Genomic DNA, 20,376 nt, shown 5'->3' with positions numbered 1-20,376 from the left:
AATGTTTCCCTTAAATAAAAAGTCTCTGCCTGTAATAGTATTAACAGCTGCCATCAGTTTACAGTAATGAGCCACAGTTCATCATGGTAGTGCTACTATGAAAATTAGAAGCTTCCACAGAGCTTCTCAAATCACAAAAAAATTACCAGAGCCATCCTGAGCTGTGGTATAACAGCAGATGTTGCATATCCAGGGTGTACAGGTCAGACCCTAAACTGAGGGAACTGTACTCAATCATCAGAATCACTCAGCTGATTATTTTGCATTTTGTATATAAAATAAAGCAGCTCTGGGTTGAGAGTCAGTTTAAAAAATCCAGAGTTAATTTTCCTTAATTTCTCAAAGAAAAAAAAAATGGCACAGTCATTTTACAGAGTATTTGACAGCTTCTTCAGTAGATAAATTAAAATATATTTTGTTGGAAGAAACATAATAGTTTAACTACATAGAATGTACTATCTCGGGTAACCGATGCAGTTTTCCAGTTTCAATTAACAGTAAAAACAAACTAACAAACAAAAAGAAAGTAGTTACAAATCGTGGCATTTTTTTCTGCTCCCTAAAAAAGTTCAAAGTGCATATCTTAATTTGTGATAGCTCCAGAGTTTTATAAACTAAACATATAGTTACAAGTAGTATAGCAAAGGAACAAAATATTTAATTGAGATGAGGATGGAATTTTTCTGCAGCATTTAACATTGTAGGAACTTTGCTCCCTCAGAAATCAAGGGGAGAAATAGATTATACTGAATTTTAAGAATTGAAAATTATTCTGAATTAAAAATATTTAAAAATCCAGGAAAGTTCTAAACATTTCATCTTCACTTCTTCAATGTATGCTTCCACATTCTAATATAAAAACTTTTCAGTAATAAAAGGAAAATGAAACCAAATTTGCATGGAAGACAATTCACTCTGGAACTAAAAACAGGAGTATTTAATCAGAAATCAAAAAGGTTTTAAATTGAAAGAAAAGCAAGCATGTCACATCACTGACATCAAGATTATCACAGTGCTGATTTTGTTGATGACATCCATAATGTATTTTTGACATTTTGAGTGACAGATGCCACCATCATAGGAAATTAAACACACCTGGCCATTAGATTCCTGCAGGCGAAAGACAGTGTTAAATCTGAAGCTTACAGTGTGTGTGCTATAATAATTACTGAACACTGGCATCTGAAATGTTCTTACAGACACCTGGAACAGAAAAAGTTTATGAATTTAACACTGCCTTGCCAAGAGTGACTATTTCACCAGGACAGATGCTGTTCTGGTAACGCTGACTATTTCCTGTGTTTACCAAGTTACCTGCGTTCATTACTTTTCAAAGGATGCTGCCTGTCATGACAGCTTTGGAAAATTTCATGGAGATGCACACTATATTGCACTTACCAAAGTTTCACATGCACCCTCAATCTATTCCAAGCACAACTGAATTATTGATCCAAAATAAAATTATACATACTTGAAAGGATTCCAACTTGGAAGAATCATCATTTATAAACCTAATTTTATACATGACCAATACAGGCACAAGTTTCCAAAATGGTACCATTATTTTTCTTCAAAACTGCAGTATGTTCAATTGATTTTTCTTTTTTTAAATGTTGAGAGGCACATGCAATCTATTTTAAATGTCATCACTTTGTCCCTTATTTAATTATCATTTCTTATGGCTTCCTCAGTAAGTAAATGATTACCTCAACTGCTATAGGTATGGTCTGACCCTATGCACTTTTGATTTACATTCCAACACAGGGATTGGTAAAACTACTTTTAAAAATACAAAGGCTGCTTTGAAATAATCCATTTTTATTTTTAATACAAATTCCAGATAATTCAACCCCTTCCCTAATAAAAAGTAACAGACTCATATTACCCAGCATTATAGTACCACAAGGTCTTACAAAATTCACATCATGATTCTGCCTCCATCCTTCTTTTCCCATCTTTTTCAAGTTGAAAGGCATGTGCTACTCAAAGAAATAATCTTCTTACCCTGTAGTAAAGCTGTTACTAAAATGATATTATCCAAATGCACTCACCTCAGCCTCTCATGTTTTCTAGGCAGATAGACATAGATTTAGGCACATGTTTATATATAAAATATACATTTGCACACAAATACACCTTTAAGGAACTTGGCCAGTGCAGGATATGTAGTGCAACATTGTCATACACAGGGATGCCATCAAATTAAACAAAAACCAACTCAAAGTCCAGACTTTTGCTGCTATTAAATTCTGAAAGGTATCGCAAAGGATACAAATTCTTATTTTGTTCAACTGTTGTCGTATTTGCTAGTAAACACTCAGGAATTTTCACTGAAATCATTCTCTAATTCGGATTAATTTTTTGTACTTAATTTTTCCTGATGAAAATCTTTCAAGACAGCTTTCTCTCCTTTTTAATCTTAGAAAAATGATTGTAACTTCAACCTTTATGCAGTATTTGCTTTTCTCCAAGGGAAAAATAAATCATGGTATGATATGACATGATAATGATGAATGATAATGACTGACAAACCCAGAAGCCTTAGATGCATGTCGAAGTTTAAATCTCAACTAAGTTCAGCCACAAAAACTGAAATCCACTATTTGATAGCTAAGAGAAAAGCAAAAACTTCACTCACGTATGAAGCAAATAAAAATTTGATACTGCTCTAACTAAATCAATACTAACACAACAGTAAGCAGTAATGAAAAGTTATAGCAGTGATGCTACTCACAGTTACATCTTGAAGTCAAAATGGGAATGTGAGCTGGTAGTGTCAGCTGGGTTACCAATACCCATTTAACCTCTCAAATACAGAGGGTTTTCAAGAAAAGTATCAGAAGCAAGGAAACAAAATAAATTCGTATGACAAAACGAAACTGGGACATGAAAAAGATTGGGTTTTGCCTACCTGGGTAAACGGTGACTAAAATACCAAAATTGGACGTCTCTTTCTAGCGTGCGAAAAATTCACATGAGTACATAAAGATGGGTAACAGCTGGGGGCTTCCAAAACAGGGCAAATTCAAATAATCTAGTGATTCTCCTTGAAAATTCCTATAAATAGCTATTTAGAGAGATTACAGGAGCCGACCAGAGGAAGACTAATAAATTATTAACGTAAATTATTAATAAATGAGTTACATATACCTAACTTATTAAGAAGGTATATGCAATGAAACACACAAAAGAAATTATGCATTTAAGGTTGGTTAGGAATTGTTGCAAAAAATGCTTTATTCATTCACTTCAAATGTATTCACTTCAAAATTTCAGATCTGTACTCTTTCAAAAAAACATGCCCTTCTACATATTCATTTTCCAAAGCTAGGTAAATGCCATATAGTCTTTAATGCACAGTTAAGAAAATATCTCTCTTCTCAATTGAGAAGCTGGAAAGAGTCTAAGACATTGTAAAGCATCTTGATACCAGCAACTTAAATCCCCAAATGACCGAAGAGCAGAGCATGTCTGCTTAAGAAGAAGAAAGTAAAAAGGTAACCTGTTTCCAACTTTAGCCTGCTTTTGATGTCATATTCACTCCATCTTACTTTAGATGCAGGAATTAACTGCACAGAACGAGTTCTTAGGTCAGAAAAAAAGGTTGAGTACCTCAAATTATGCCTGCTTTTCTTTTTTTCCCCCTGCCTCTCCAAAATGTATCAGTTGGTATAAAGAGAGACATTATCTTTCCCTATACATGTATCACTCGTATCTTTAAATAATCACAGCTGTATCATCATAAAGAAGCCATTGTCTGCTAAGGATCATTGACTTGTTTTAGGAGAGTAAAAACATGCCTGAACATATTGTAAAATCCACTGTCAATAACAAATATTTCCTGAATATCTAATCAATTAAAGACAATAGAGATCTTATAGCCTTTTATGTTTTACAAAACAGTGTAGAACAAAAAAACAGAAAATGACAGTTCCATGCATTCATAATAATGTCCAGCTATGATAATCTCAGTCTTACCTGGGCATCCTGTTTAAATTTCTGAAAAACAGGCTATCCTTTTTCCTGATCCATACTCACACATTAAAAAAAACAAAAAAAACTTCATGAGTCAAAATTCTAGTTTCAGTGCAACAGCAACTGAAGTAACAGAGAGAATGTCTTTGAAGTAAATAACATTTGGTTCTTTGATTTTAACCTCAATCTGGATTGATTTATTAACTGTAAGTAATGATAAAGTCCTAGCTGCCAAATATCCATTCTCCTCTATCCTTCTTGGTATATTTTGTCAGTACCTTTGTGATGACGAACTCCAAATGTGTTTATCAACACTTACAGAACAAAATTTGGCACTATTAGGAAACCCCTTCTGTTGGAAATTCTTTTTTTAATCTCAGTGAAAATACCATTTCTCCACATGATTCATCAGACAGCAGAGCTGCTCAGGGTACACACACACAGAATTTGTCATGAGGCCTAGATGTGCATTGCTTAGGGGTATAATATGGCTGTTGCATGTTAAATCAAAAATCCTCAAATATTTTTAATCCTTTCATTGCTTTCCTGTATTTAACTCTTATCTCTTCTCAAATTGCTTAAAAATAATTTTTTCGGGACAAAGATCATTTATTTCCAGTGTGGTTACAGTATCTGGAACAGTGAATGTCAAGCACTTGAGAAGAATTTCTGGCTACGGCCCTAAAAAACAATAATCATTATTTTCACCTGCAAAATCCTCCAATATTGGTACACCAGCATATTTTTTATAATTTATCACACATATACACTGGGTTTTTTTCCCAAAAAGTTAAAATGAATCACTGCTGTTAATAATAGCATTACAGCCATTCTAGCTCAGAGGTAATCTTGAACCTGAAGCACTGTGTATTTAAAATACTTGAAATGCAATTGGGAGATGAAATTTGTTCATCCAATTTCCGACTGCAGAGAGAAGAAATTTAGCAAAATCGTAGATGGTGTTTTAAGGGCCATGGCTGAAGTGGATAGGAAGCAAACCCTGCCCAGCAAAGAGCATTATCAGGAATAGAGAGCAGCCTGTGACATGTATATAATTAGAGAAATTGGAGGCTTTGCCCATGAGACCATGTGTTCCACAGCAAATCCTATTTCCTTCACTCTCCCTTTCATGGATATGTGCAAATCATAAAAGTCCATGTGTTTTCCTTACATATAACAAATCAGTTTCGGTTTTTTCTTTTCAATTGGTGTTAATTGAATTCACCAAAGAAGAGACAAAAAAAATCATAGCTCAGATCTTTTCAGACCAACTGACCTGCAAGACAGAAACCATATAAGGAGACCAAAAGACCAAATTTTACATCTTGCAGGTATCTTACATGCTGATTCATTTCCTCCCATAAATATAAGGATTAGCTATTTTTTAAAAATCTTTTTTCCGTGTTAAAAAAAGTATAAAACTGACAACATAAAATGTCTGATGTAGAAGTCCAAATCATAAGGAGGAAGAAATTAATTTACCAGCTTCCAAATTAAAAAAGACCTGTTGGTTCTACTTCAACATCGGGAAGTGAACATCAAATAAACCAAATAAAAATAATTCTGGAAATATTAGGGCTGTCACTGGCATGGTACAGAGCTTAGCTCTATTACCTATGAAGCACAACAGTAACCTCAGATATACGTAACAGGAGCAAGGAAGCAATCACTCTGAAAAAGACTTCTGTATGATAGGGAAAAACAAATTAGGCCTGAGTTTCCATAGTGATACAGCAACAAAAGGCTGCTGCAATTTCCAGCTGTCTATAGTGAGGCAGTAACAGAGCAAAGGGACTCAAGCCCCTTCTCTGTAAATTGGGATTAGCATACTCAGAATTATCCATTAAATTTTAGTTCCGCACTATAAAGAAAATATTGAAGGAACTGGAAGAGGAAGAATAATAATAAAAACAAGAAGTTCTGCAAGAAGAAAAATTACTAAATGCTATGGATTTGGATTTCATGGTTGGATTGTCTGGTATCTTAAAAATGCAAATTCCAATGAGTACTTTCTCCTATTCATCTCCTCTGTGGATTCTCTGATGTTTAATAAGAAATGATCTCATACTATAGCCTGTCTGCCAGTGGGAACACTAATGGGTCTCTTGCCCATCTGGCAGCCTGTTTCCCCAAAACTTACAGGAATTCCTGTCCAGTGGTGCTGAAACTGGCCAAGAGTTAAGAAGCTATTGAAGGAGAAAAGAGAGGAGAGGGAACAGCAGCCACACAAAACCTAGGCTAGCAAGTAGGCTGTGATCATACGAGCTTTGCTTCCTTGGGAAACTGGGCTAATTATCAAAGGACTGAAAGATTCACTTATGATGAAAGTCCAAAGGCCCCAAAGCGGAAAAATACTTAAAAGGTAAAGTGGTCTATGGGATATAGGGCTGAAAGAACCAAACAGGATAGCTAGGTAGAGACACAAATGATGAGGAATGTTATAATTTACAGAAATATAAATGTTAGTCAGGGATGATGAGGATTTATTTGCACCAAGAGGAGTTATTACTAAGCAGAATTGCAACTGGGAATTGTGGGATTAAATAAAGGAAAGCTTTAGGCTAAAAATCAAGCAACACTACTGTAAGTGAGAGGAGTCTATAAAACAGTTTTGAGAAATAGGAAGTGGAAGCTCCATGACTTAAGAAAATTAAAACCAGAATTCAAAGAACCTGTTTTCTTGCAGAACAATAATGCGTGGATGGTAAGATTGGCTGGAATGTATAACTGGTCTTTCTTTTCATTTACCAGTAGATTAATAACACTAAATACTGCACTAACAGATAATATAAAAACAAAAGTAGCTACTCTTTGTGAGTCATTATCCAACTGGCTGAAACCAGACTTAATAAATATAAACATATAGATGTGCCTTCTTCACAAATTACTTATATGATACCTCAAAAATAAATACAATATTATCCAGGTAACGATTTATAGAGAGCTATTAAAATATCTACTTCTATACATAACGTGGCCAAAGGTCCTCTATATTTGTATTAGTGCAACATTTTGAAGTAATACTGACTAGTTTGGGCTTCCTTGTTACTATCTTCTAGTAAAACATAAAATAAAATAATCAAAATGCAGAAAATAGATTATATTACACAGTATGTTTGATGTAGCAACTTCTAACTTTCATTTAATATAGCTGAGCTGCAATGACTAATGCTGCCCATGGCCTGTAGTACAAAGACCTAAAAAAGGTTCCAGACTAGATTACGTCCAGGCAGGTCTCATTTTAACGGAAATTGGAGAGATGAGAAAAAGATTATAGGAGCACACATTATAAAAACAGACCTCACAAGTCAAAGTTAATAGTGGAACCATTCTCTTTCATGTAGACAACCATGAAAACAAATATCCTGTAAGCACTAGATATATATTGTATCTTTCTACCCGATCTCTTTGCCTCCTTGAGACAGATTCCCATTCATCTCATGACTATATAATTTGATCATAGCTGAGTAAGGCACAGCAGGGGAAAGGGTCTGTCTGATAAAGTATCAGGCTCCAGGACGATAGATAAACAATTTCATGATTTCCAGTTGTAACAGGAATGATACAGTGCTGGATATTAAGATATTAGTCTCGCAGGAGTACAAATATCAAGCTTCTGCAGGTTTTTTTTCTCTTACTAAATATGTTTTATTTCCATTAAGTAAAAATGACAGACTGATTCTGATTAACTAAGGCAGGCCACCAGAACAAAATTCAAGGTGCATGTGAAAAGTGAAATGAGGTTTTTTTCCTTTTTCTTCAATGTGAAAGTTAGTATGTAACTTTTATAAGTATACAAGTGAAAAAATAGAGCAAGGAAGTTTCTTTCTTAAGAGGTATCTTTACTGCAAAAAATATTATTTAAAAGTAAGTGAAACAGTTGCCTATCAATTTGCTTCACATTTAAAACTCCTTTTTCACAAGGGACACGTTGGCAAAGCAACTCCTGTGCTACAAGTCAGGAGGGAAATGCCTGCTTGCAAAGCTACCCCATTGTTCTACATGCATTAAATGAAGGCTTGAGTGATAATATTTGAACATCCATGATGGACTTCTTTTCCATATATTAACACACATATTTGGTCGGAGTGCAAAAGCACAAATACATGGCAGCCATTATAAATACCAGTTCTGTTAGTTAGCAAAAATTACATTTTCTTTGCAATTACTTCCTGTCTTGGATAGCTGAAAAGCACGGTCATACCCACTCCTGCTGATACTTGCTTTTGTTTATAAAAATTCAAAGAACAAAGATACATTTCAAAGAAAATTTTGAGTTGCAAACTCAATTTTTGAAGCTACCATACCATTTAATTTATTGTCACTTACCTGTGACTCCTTCACGTTTTCCACAGTGAAGTTGAACCAGACTCGGAAGCGTGGGTTGCAGGTGTCTGGCCTGATGAAAAGGTCATACTCAAACTCTGTGATGTGGTCAACCCGCCCAAGGTTCCCTACCAAGAACAGACAGAACAGGAAGTGTTTTAATGAATGGCTGATCAACTCTCCAGGAACAACACTGACAAAAGATTTTAAAACTTCCACTGCTGTTGGTTAAAATATGCAAGTATAACAGGCCTTACAACAGTTCAGAGTTAATTTTTATAGGTAGTTCACAATTATTTTTAAAGGCTTAATTGTAGTCATAAAATAAAATATATAGCAGTAAGCTACATGCATATGAATACAACAAAAAGAAGACAACACAGATTTTTATTATTCAATCAAATTGACCTTTTGTCTCGTCTTATCTATATATTCCAATTATGCGTCCTAACATCCTTTTAATTGTTTCCTTTTTTTTCTTTTTTTCACTTTTCTAATGATGTCTCTGCACATCTTTTAGTCCCCACCTGTTAGGATTTCTTTCTTTCCAATTGCTGCTCTTGTTCAAGTCCCTGTAACATTAAAGAGTCTCCAGATTTCTGCTTGGCCCCTCTGGCTGTTGCTCTAAGCATCCCTCTCTCCCCACAGATGGTCTTGCCTTTATCTCCTCTGTGATTCAAAAACCATCTCAACCCTTTTCCTTCACCATTTACAGCCACTATCACCTCATTCCAAAGACACAAATGAGATTTTGCTTCAGCTTGTTCCTAGTGAATTTCATGGAATAGTATTTTTAAATATAGTCAGAGCTACATTGTCCCCTATGGCATTATTCAGCAGGCAACCACACTGGCTATAGAAATGAAGTTCAGCACTGGGAAAACCCACTAAGTGCTTTTAAATTGCTAAAATGGCATTTTTCCTCTGAAGTGTGCCAAGATTTTTAGAGGCAGGGTTTAGACTGTCCATTCCATTTATACACTACAAAAATAAGACTTTGCATTTTCCTGATCCAATCCAAAACCCATCTCATCAGGTCTTGTAAGACAGGGCCATGTTTTAGCTAAATTATATTTCTTTCTAAAAAGTAGCACTGAAAACCTGGGTTTAGGGTTTCAAATATATTTTGGGGGTTCGATATATATTTTTGGGTTGGAAATATACCGTTGGGTTCTAATGTGTATTTATAAGGTTATTTGAGCTAAACAATTCCCTCCTCAGCAAGTCCCACTGCAGTCAATAGGACTGTTCTCTGGCAACACATTGCTCAATACCAGCACGAGCAGCAAAATTCAGCTGATCTGCTGCTCTGGGCTGGAAAAGAAGCAGGAAAAAGACATTTTTAATTCTGTTTATCAATACAGTTCCAGGATTTCTACCTTATCCTAAATTGTTTCTGGCTTTACTAACATGTTTAATCTTCTCTATTTTTAATGTTATCCTCTACTTTCCTACCCACATCCTTCTTTTCAGAAGAAAATTCTCTCTACTGCTTCCCTCTGCTCCACGCTCTCAATCTGTTCCTGAGGGCTCGCCTCAAGGAGACACTTGGCATTGGAAATATTTGAAAAAACAGCTCTGTTGGGGAGCCAGAACACCTGTGGCAAACATAAAGTCACCAGGTGCCAGCAGTGGGGCTGCAGCCCCGGCTCTGGGAGAGGCTGCGCTGCCCCTGCCCATTCCAGCCTGTCCTTCACATTCCCAGACGGCTCCAGAATGGCCTCACCCATGGCACAGCCCAGCCCCTCAGCCCAGGGGGTGAAAATGGGTCCAGTGAAGGGCAAAATCCTACACAGGCAGAGAGGCAAGGCAGCCTGAGGAGAACTGGGGGGTGAGGAGGAGGAGGAGGAGAAGGGAAGGGGATGCTCTGGGAGCCAGCACAGAGACTCCACTGTGTCCTGTGGGGAGAGGCTGGAGCAGGTGCTCCTGGCAGGACTGCAGCCCTGGGAAGGGAAAGGCAGGAAAGGTGGAGCAGGGGAGTGAGGAAGGATCAGCCTTCAGCCCCTTGCACCCCTCCTTGAGTGGGGAAGCTGATCCTGAGAAACTGGGAAGGGCAGGGAGAAGGCATTGTTTTAATTTCTCCTTGAATTTTACTTGAATTTACTTGTTTTGCCTGTGCAGCCCATTGTTGAGTGCCCTCCCTGTTTGCACCTCGACCCACGAGATTTTTCCCCTTATTTTCACCTCTGTCCTGGTGAGGAGGGAGTGAGTGAGCACTGGGTGGGCAAAGCCAACCCACCACAGCTCCTGGCTTCAGCTGAAGTCCCCAACACATCTAAGTGCATATTCTGCCACAGGGGTCAGACACATCCCTTAGACACCTGAACTCAAATCTTAGCATAAACTACAATTTCCTACAGATTATTATCCAAAGTAAATAAAAATGGTAAAACCAAGCTATTGCATTGTAATACCTTTAATTAACTGACTTCGTTTTGCTGTATTTTTTCATTAAACATCATGCATAAATGATATAGCTGGGCTAATAATATTCCTTGGATATTTCAGGATTTAGGTAGTCCAAGGTATTCATCCTTGAAGTTTAGATTCCAGTTGCATTACAGGTCACAGATTTAGATGTCTTTGGACCAAGTTTGCTGTGTGGATTCACTCCAGCCTGAGCATGTGATCCTGGCAGATTCTCTCGGGTTAAGGCAGCAGGCTGGGTGAACACAGATGGGGGGCTTGGTCCATCTCGCAATAAACTAATAAACTAATACATGCCTCCCAGCTATCCCAGCAATTCCAGATATGGATTAAGTTATCTGCAGCATAGAGCAGAGGTGCAAATTTTGATGGAATTACTTCCAAATAAGGACATGGAAGCAATTAAATTCATATTTAAAGTTCAAAGACCATTAAAAACTTGTACTGCAAGGCATAAGAAACTAAAAGATTGTTAAGTGAATAATTAAAACAGAGGAAAATGAGACCTTGATTTTGACCTTGTGCACATTTCAGTTTCTTTTTCAACATCAAGCTAACCCGAACTGGATGGGGAACAGATGACCCTCTCAGAACTGCTCTAGAGAGTCCTCAGGATCCCTAAACTAGCACTGGAGAACTGTAGTGATGTCAGGGGAATCACGGATGGTGAAGAGCTGATGTGCTGGAGCCACTGCCATCTAATCTGCTCTGGAAAACCCATCTCAAATCCAGCAGAGCCCTTAAAATTTAATCATTTGGGTGCTTTATTCCTCAGGAACTCCAACATGGTTTTCTCTCTTGATTTGAATACTCTCTTCCCTCTGAATGCACTATTTTTTCCTTTTGTGAGTTTATTAGTTCATTATTAGTTTTTGCCTCTTACCAGGCACACGTCAGCTGCCATTGTCACCTGCAGCCCTTTGCAGTTGGGTGTCATTTGGACATTTCATTAGCCCACTATTTCTTCTCTGTCTTCCAGATGCTAAAGAGCACTGAGCACTAATGCCTTCGGTAACTAATTCAACAAGTTCCTCAAGCTCAATAGACTATTGTTTGTAATATCACAGCCTTTGCTCACAATCTGTCAGCCTAATTTCAGCCCACATAGCAATGTCATTAAACAAGACAGCAGTTTTGGTACAAAGAAGCCAAGAACTGTAGGAACAAAACACCTCCTCGCTTTAAGAGATGCTTTGTAGAAAACTGATAATGCCACTGAAAAACATTTCTTGGTGTCCAAGAAAGGATATAAACTTCCCAATGTTAATCTCATAAACAAACCGAACAAGTTTTTTGTCCTGCCTTCACAGTGCTGTAATCATGGGAAATACATTTGTTATAATGGATGAGAATTGTATTCCACTACCACAGTGACATGCATTAGAAACTATGGAATGGGAATTAAAATATTGATTACAGCATTCCATTTAGATATTAAGCCATTTTAACATTTTAACACTGAAAAGAAACAATATTTTTCTTAAGTGCAAACCACCTCTAAACTGATTTTTTTTTTAATAACTGTGAAAGGTTCCATAACTTTTTTTCTTGTCTTTTTGCTAAATATATAGCAAGAGAGAAAACTCCTTAATAAGTGGGTAGACAGCAAGTTCCTCCTGTGTCCCAGGAACTTCTGTGCAATTCCACAATGCATACACTGTATTTTGCAGCACCTGCAGCCAACAGTTTCTGTGCTGAAATTGTGACAAATGTAAGAGAAAGACAGATAGCACCAATTTTGTGTAATGTACCTACCAACAGTTTTCAGTCATGATACAACCACTGTATGACCCTTCGTGTGCACAGTTATGCTGTGCACATTTCTAGTTTGGTCATTTGTGAGATCAGTTAGAGAGTCTGTTCATAACCTCATTGGTTAAGTATATTCTTCTAAAAGCAGATTTTAAAGTCTCACTCTACTAATTCATCAGCTTTGTTTTACTTCACTTTGAGTTCATGCCCACATGAACTCATCACCACTCCATTCCGTAAATACAGAAGCTGGATATATGAGAGTATACAGCATTCTCCAAAGCCTCCATATCTTGTGATTAGCACTGTATTTTGGGGTTAACATTATAAAACACAAGATATTAATGTTATTTAAGGTATATGTATGATTAATGAACTGATTGAGTAGCATGACTTGCAAGGGAAAAAAAACCCCAACAACATTATGAGCAATAAAACCTGAACTGGTTGGCATTCTAAGCCAATAATTTGGGTGCACATCTGGATGTCAAATGACTTTCTGACTATATCTTAAAAGTAACACAAGTAATTTATTAGGGTAGCCAGCACTCTGCAAGACATTTTAGATTTTCTCTCTTATGCACTCTGAAATTAGTTGCAGGGTATTTTTTTCTATTATTATTTTACTTTACAAAAATATTAGCACAGATCTTTTTAAACTGATGAGAAGATGTGAATAAATCAAATTCCCAAATGTCTATAAACTGACTTTCACTTAGCCTTGGGGTTTGTTTTTAAGACACGCTCAATTTTCAGTCACAGTTCTGTTCAATACTCTTAGCATACTGAGAAAAGAGGAGACATACTTTCCTTTAATCATTCAAGCCGAAATTCTTAATTATATTTGCTTAAATTGCTTTACAGAGTAATGTTTAGTGCAATGCTCTCAAAATGTGAATAGTGAAAGGGGTCAATAGCATGTTTCAAGTTTCTTTCAAAGTCAGAAAAAAGCCCAATGATACTATTTTATTAATCATGCAACATACACTTAGTCCTCATAAAATATTAATGTATATTGCTTCCTACATCAATAAAAAGTGTACTTTACACAAAGAAAACCTGCTTAAGAAAATGCTAGCTAAAGTTACTAAACATTCTAACAATTATCACAAAAATGCGAGAAAAGAAAATACAGATATGTTAAGCAATCCTAAAATCTTCTTAAACCGCACATTGTGCTTGCCTACAGTGAATTTTTAAGATGAAAAATAGACCTTGAGGGTCTTAGACAAGCCTGAGGCAATATAAAGAAAAAGGTCAAACACTCTGCTAAAAAGGACCGTTATCTTCAGAACAACAACTTATCAGCCAGCTTGCAGCCCTGCTTATTTACAGTTATTGGTCCCAGAGGAAGTGCACTTCAGCGCAGGGCACGATTACTTTGTAATGAGTTTGCCAGAAATGGTAAAGGAAACTAATTTGTAACAATGTGCTGTTCCCGGCACATGAACTTTCTCAGAGACTTTTTTTTTTTTTTTGTCCGGCCATGAATAACTAACTTCAGCCTCCCTAATAAGCAGTGAAAACAGAAGTGCACTAAACCCGGCTGAGTCGCGAGCATAAATGTGCTGAAATATCAGTGATTATCCCTCTCAGCTGTCCATTACAGTACTCATGATGACCACCAATTCCCCTGTGGTGGATATATAGAATGCAGGTTTCAGGGGGTGGATTTGCACATGAAAATTAACACCATTTGGAAGAAAATAGCCTGCACCTGTCACAGATTAGCAACAAAAGGTCAAATGCCTCCTTTTACACCTAGAGCACTTGCATATTGTATGCCTTGCTTATAGGAGCCTAATTCTAGTTTCTTAATTCAGAAAAGTGAGCACCATGGTGAACTGAGGATAAAAAAGAATTAAATCTTGGCTAAAAGCTATCAATAAATCTATTGATCAAGATACATATGAATGGAAGTAGCTGAGGCAATCTCTGTCTCTAAAAGAGGTAGTTTTTCAAAAGAGAATTACACAAAGTGCTCTTCTGTTTTTGTCAATATGCTGCCAGGTTTTGAAATGCTATTTTTCATCCACACAATAAAAATCTTGACAAGTAAGCAATAGAAAATCACTAATACACTTGCAGCTGCATTTCAATCTATACAAATTCTTTAAACAAAAACAACCAAGGAACAGATTGGAATATACATCATTTTCACCGGTTGAACCTGGGATCAAGTCCAAGATAGCCAAACAGCATTAATCTATATTTCATGCAACTCTGTATTTCCCAAAATAAGGTAAAATGTTGAATATGGAATAATCTCAATGGAATTCATCCTCATGGATCATAAAACACATTGAGATGATAATGCAAAGAAATTTTATTGATATGTTCTAAATGGAACAGGAACTACAGGGACTGAGATCTGTAAAATCTTCTCTTGAGTGAAGGATTAGGTATCTTCTGAAAGGAGTGCATCTAAGAATATCAGATGTAAATTCCCACTTGCTTTATGGTCTTTGCCTGTGAAAAGAATTCACAATAAATAGTTGGCAATAAGTCCTAAAGAACTTCTAAGTAGTATTTGATTTCTAAATAGGAAAAAACATCTAATGAAATAGGGATGAGCTCTGAACACCCAGGACAGTTTTTGCATCATTTCCTAGATTCATGCCCAGAGCATATGTCAGCTCAGGATACCTGAAACCACAAAGCACGATTTGAAAAAAGAAGACAACACTATAAAAACCCACATATACAACACCTGTAAATTATGGTTTAAATTATTAAAATTGCACAAATCAAGCTCTGCAACAGAAAGTAATATCTTCAGTACCACAGTTAAATCAATGTTCTGCAGAAAATCTCTCAGTACTCTTCAGCAATATAGCATTCTTTTAAAAACCTGATGTTTCAGTCGAAACCACAGCAATGCTCGTGATCCCACTTTTGGTCAAAATCCAGATTTTCTTTGAAAAATAGTCCAGAATATCAAATAGACAAAGCATTTCAGAAGTACATGGCTCAAAAAGCTAGAGGCTTCAGACGATTTTCAGTCTCTTTTCTATCTTCCCTCCTCAATTAAGTTGAAATTGTTGTTTCCATAATGTTTTAAGCTTTTTATCAGTAGTGACATCCATATAACAGTAAATAAGTCGTTTTTGTGAAAAAGATTGTATGGGAGCAATGACTTGGGTGTTAGCAGCAGCTGGTAAAAGGCCAGGTTCCATCTCTGCAAAGGGTAGGTCAGGATGTAGCACTCATAGAGGCCGAGAAATTCTGATTGAGCTTTTATTGTAAGTAGACAAAGAGATAAAATCTAATTGTGACTGAGAGCACGTGAAAATTCTAGCTTTAAACTTTTCTTGTTTTGCAGTGTAAACAGCATTAAAATAAATTGTATCTATTTGGGGGGGGGGGGGGGGACGACATAAGTTACAGATCTCTATTGGTTTATTTGTTTCTTTTGTTGTTGATCTTAATCCATAACAATGAGAGGCTGATCTGATTTTCCAGACCTTTTCAGGATCACAGTCAGAGTTCCACTCTCTCCAATACTTTTCCTCCCAAGTGACATAAATAAGGTGCACTGCATCCATTCCTGGGGCATTCTGCCCACAGGCTCTGGGAACAGAGTTACTGCTTCTTAGTGGTCCCAAACAAGTGTAATGAACAAATCTTTAATTCCTTTGTATTGAGTTAAATTGCAGAAATATTAATGGTGTGTGGCCTAGACTAAAACACCCACAGGAGTTTTATAAATTAAAACTTTTAGCTGAATTAGGAGTAGGAGGTAGAATTGTCTTCCACACAGAAAACTAAGGAAATTGAAAACCTTTAAGAAAGAAGGACTGGTTAAAAAAAGAGAGAATCATAATCAATCTTAAATCTATTCATTGAATATAAAAGAAGGAGGGGTGAGGTGGCCAATGCCATGATTTATTTTATTAAAAACAGTTACAAAATGATTCTAATATACCGGGAGTCCAGACAGGGCTGCCAATGGATAGCTTTAGGATGGATTCTTCCTTTCAGAAAAAAATACTTTTCTTGGTCACAGGTGTTTGAATAATTCCTGGGTAAAGAGGAAGGGGGAATAGAGGGATTAATTTATTAAGTAGGCTTGAGGTTCCTCCTTCAATGAGGATACAGTTACAGAGATTTCACATTATAAATAACTAAAGTTCTAGCATGTGTTAATCCCTAAGGCCACCTACTGACATCACTTGCAACTTTGTTTTATAGTCCAGGAGAGTAAACAATGCAATTTAGAAAGACAACACAAGCAGCTAGAACTGGAGTATTTTCTGTATTTTTATGTTCATTAAGTAGAGCAGTCCTAATGGTGATGCTAGTTTAAAGCACAGTGAAAAACAGCAACAAGTATTCCTGAATATTCAGTGATCATGATTGCTCAACAACCACTATGAGCAAAATAGCACAATATACAAGTAACAGATATCCCAAAATACTACAAAGACCATTGTGTAAACAGCAGGCTCTCATACGTATTAAGAAATTATACAATACAATCTTGCTGAAAGAATTCGATAGTTTTGATCAAATGAGATTGATATTTAATCACTTGCAGCCAAAGAGCCTTATTTCAAAATTGCCCTTTTCAATAAAATCTAATGCTTTCAGTTAAAGGACCTAAAAACCTGGTGCTGCAAAGAATGAAATGTCAATGTTCACTGCGTAGGGAAATCGTAAAAGATTAATAAAATGGAGTCAGTCTCTTCACTCCTTCTCCTACATCTGTGAGAGTATTATAAATTACAGAAATATCAACAGAGCCCAAGACTGCAGGACAAATGCTCCAAAAAGTCACAAAATCATGTAAACACACAAACTGGCAGCAGTAAAGCAGCAGCTTAGTAGGGAGTGTCAAGAGTGCTTAAAAATCAGAGGCCTGTGCACTAAGATGGCCATGGCACACCCACTACACCAAATCCACCAAATCCCCAGAAAAACAGATTTCTCTGCTCCCTCTTTATCAATTCCCCAAAGGCCTCCAATGACAGATGGGCAGTTATTTATCCACGGCAGTGAACCTTTGTTAAAGGAAAATCAGAATACAAAGAGGTTTTGCATTAGTGTCACGAAACTCAGCTTTCTTTAACAAAGCGTGCGCTCCCAAAATGGGTCTCTCACGGCTGTGCTTGTACCACATCCTTCAGAGCAGAGCTCTTACAGGAAAAGCATTTGGGGAAAGCTCTGTTTGGAAGTCACTTAGCATATAATGGGTGCTATCCTAAATAAATAATTAATGAGTTAATAAATAAATTATAACAACGTCTGCAGCCTTAACCACGGAAGCAACCACCAGGCAAGGCAGAGGAGGGATTAGGAACTGTGGTACCACAGAGGGATGTACCACCACTGGTGTGTCACACACAGGAACATGTTCCAAATACTGACTCGGTCAGGGCCTGATGCTCAGTGTACACCACTGAAATCTGTTGCTCTCTACAGCCTCTGATGTAAAGCACTCTCATATATATCTGCTGCCTAACAGCACAAGTGTGCACAAGAAGTATTAAAAATGGTTTAAAAAATTAAAAGCTGAAAATTCTTTATTCTTTAGCACATCACAGCCATCCTACTTATGTAATGCTTCCTACTCAATATATTCATCATTTTGCGAAGACCCTGAGAATTCTTGTAATGCAAAAGACAAGGAAGTTCTTTCATCCTACAAGAGAGAATATTCCTGTTGATATATTACTGAACATTAATGCTATAATTCTGCATTTGGCCTAGTTTGGTGCCTTATACACAGAATCACCATTTTTCCAGGGGAATCCTTCCAAAGCATAACTACACACTGACACTTGAATAAAAATTATTAGATGGAAACTCTAATCAGAGACTTATATTATATTCTCAAGGACCTCTCAAAAGTCACCAGAGCTGTAAATAAAATCAGAAGTTTTTTATTAAAGAGTATTAATGGAAAAGTTCCAGGTATTGCCTTATAAAAGAGTCTTGCTTTTTGAGATGGATCCTGGATAAGAAACCTCCCTTTAACTAATAAATTACTGGGTTTATAGCTGAAACTTTCTTTATCTTATAAAAAATTATTGGAAAAAGGTACTGCCAGGATAGACTTTCCATGGAAATACTGAATGTGAATAGCATCTGTCCTACATACAGCTTTTGCAGAAGAAACAGTCTTATTTTAGTTTATTATAAAACCGAACTTGATTCTCTATGCCATTATCAATCTAGTCACAAAAACAGTTTGGGGGCTAGAAATGTTATTCTCATTCAATACATTAATCCCATCATTTCATTGCCTAAAAGTGGTATCTTACCATATAATCTCCATGATAAAATTTACAGATAGACTTTCCTGCAGTCTGGGTACATTTTTAGCCATTTCATCAGATTAGACTGATACACAACTTTTCTGCTCATCTCCTCCTCCTCCGTAGCTCCTACTCTGAAATTCTTTCGTAGAACAAGGTGATTTCTCTACTTTTCTCTTTATTACACAGCATTTTGATCCTTCTGTAGGTAATGGAACTTGCTCCTGTATTTTCCCTTATATAATTTTCTGACTCCTGTGTCTTGCTATTTTCCTTTCCTCCAGACACCAGCCAGTTCTGGAAGTCCCTCCTTGACTTTCAGATTTACCAATAGTTATGAAATGCCAATACTGTTCCTATCATAAATACATTATGTTGGTTTGTTTTTAAAATGCTGCTAGAATTTATACAAGCCTTTGTAACTGTACCCACACGGATGTAGCAGAAAACTGCTTACCTCATTTATCTTTGTTCAGTTAAAGCTTAAATTAAACCTTAAAAAACTGTCCAGTTGATGTTATTTTTTCAATCAGAAGTGATAATTTAAATATTGACATTTTAGATGGCACCATGTTTTTGATTTCTGCTATGGTTACAATGGTTTTTATATCTGAATGTCTGTCTTAATTTTGTTGGGGTTTTGGTTTTGTTTTTTTATTTTGTTGAATCCGGAAGCGTTTCCTTTTATTTCAAAGTATTTCTATGTTTGTAGTAAATTAAACATTAATCTTTCTCTGCAAATGTCAAGTGATATTTAAATGTTTTTCTGGCAGATAAATGATTATTAATATTAATGCAATAAAATCACAGCTCTTTGTCCTTTCTTTGATATTTAAGAAAAAATTAAGAATGTCAAAACAGTTCTGCAAAAAGAGAATTCATTGGTCTACCATCCACTCTTCATTAGCCTGAGAGGTAAAAAATTACTGATCTTGTGAGACAATGTGTTTATAGAATCAGAAAGGGTTGAAAATGAATTACTCTATCAATGGTAGAGTGTGTATCACTTCAATGTGAAAATGCCTTGTTAAAGTTCATTTTAATTTAAAGCCCCCTTTTGTCATTCAAAAAGCTTTAGCACAACGAAAGAATCTTTGTCACTTTCATAATTAGCCCCTCTTGCACTAAATGAGAATAAAATCTGATCAGAAGTCCATACAGGCAAGGTCATAAATCAAAGAGAAAAGCTCCACAACAGTCCTGTATGATGTCCAAAGGCACACACAGCTTGGAATTAAGCACCGTAGTCAGGATCCACTCCCAGAAACACAGCACAAAAAAAGCCCCAATAATATCTGTTTGACAGGCTAAATTTATCTCCATATTCTGTAGCCCTATAAACACATTTTGCTGTTTAGATACAAAAGCAATTTCAGCACCAAGGACAATCCAGGAAAGCAAACAGCTGTTAAAGTGCTACTATCACCATTTGCCAAGCAAAGTCAAATTAATTTAACTTAATGCTTTCACTTCAAACTGTGGCAGTAAAACAAAAAAATAAAAACAACAAAACAAAAAAAAAAAAAAAAAAAAAAAACAAAAAAAAAAAACAAAACAAGCAAACCAAAAAAAGCCATATATGATAATTGTCATAAGGAGGAAAAAAAGTTGTATTAACAGAAAAAACTCCTTAGGAAAT

At 36.2% G+C, this 20,376-nt stretch overlaps 1 protein-coding gene across 9 annotated transcripts in view; it reads right to left on the bottom strand.

The window, feature by feature from the left end:
- The window catches only part of BEND5 (BEN domain containing 5), an 875,016-nt gene that overhangs the window by 820,055 nt on the left and 34,585 nt on the right, over positions 1 to 20,376 (bottom strand). For all 9 annotated transcript variants that reach the window (XM_088169744.1, XM_014870680.2, XM_088169743.1 and 6 more), the window contains exon 3: positions 8,305 to 8,429. In XM_088169744.1, coding sequence (XP_088025870.1) covers positions 8,305 to 8,429 — 125 coding nt within the window. The remainder of the gene's footprint in view (positions 1 to 8,304; positions 8,430 to 20,376) is intronic.

Source organism: Sturnus vulgaris, chromosome 9 (genome assembly GCF_052056855.1).
Source record: "Sturnus vulgaris isolate bStuVul1 chromosome 9, bStuVul1.hap1, whole genome shotgun sequence".
Lineage (NCBI taxonomy): Eukaryota > Metazoa > Chordata > Aves > Passeriformes > Sturnidae > Sturnus > Sturnus vulgaris.
This window is presented reverse-complemented; position numbering and strand designations above follow the sequence as displayed.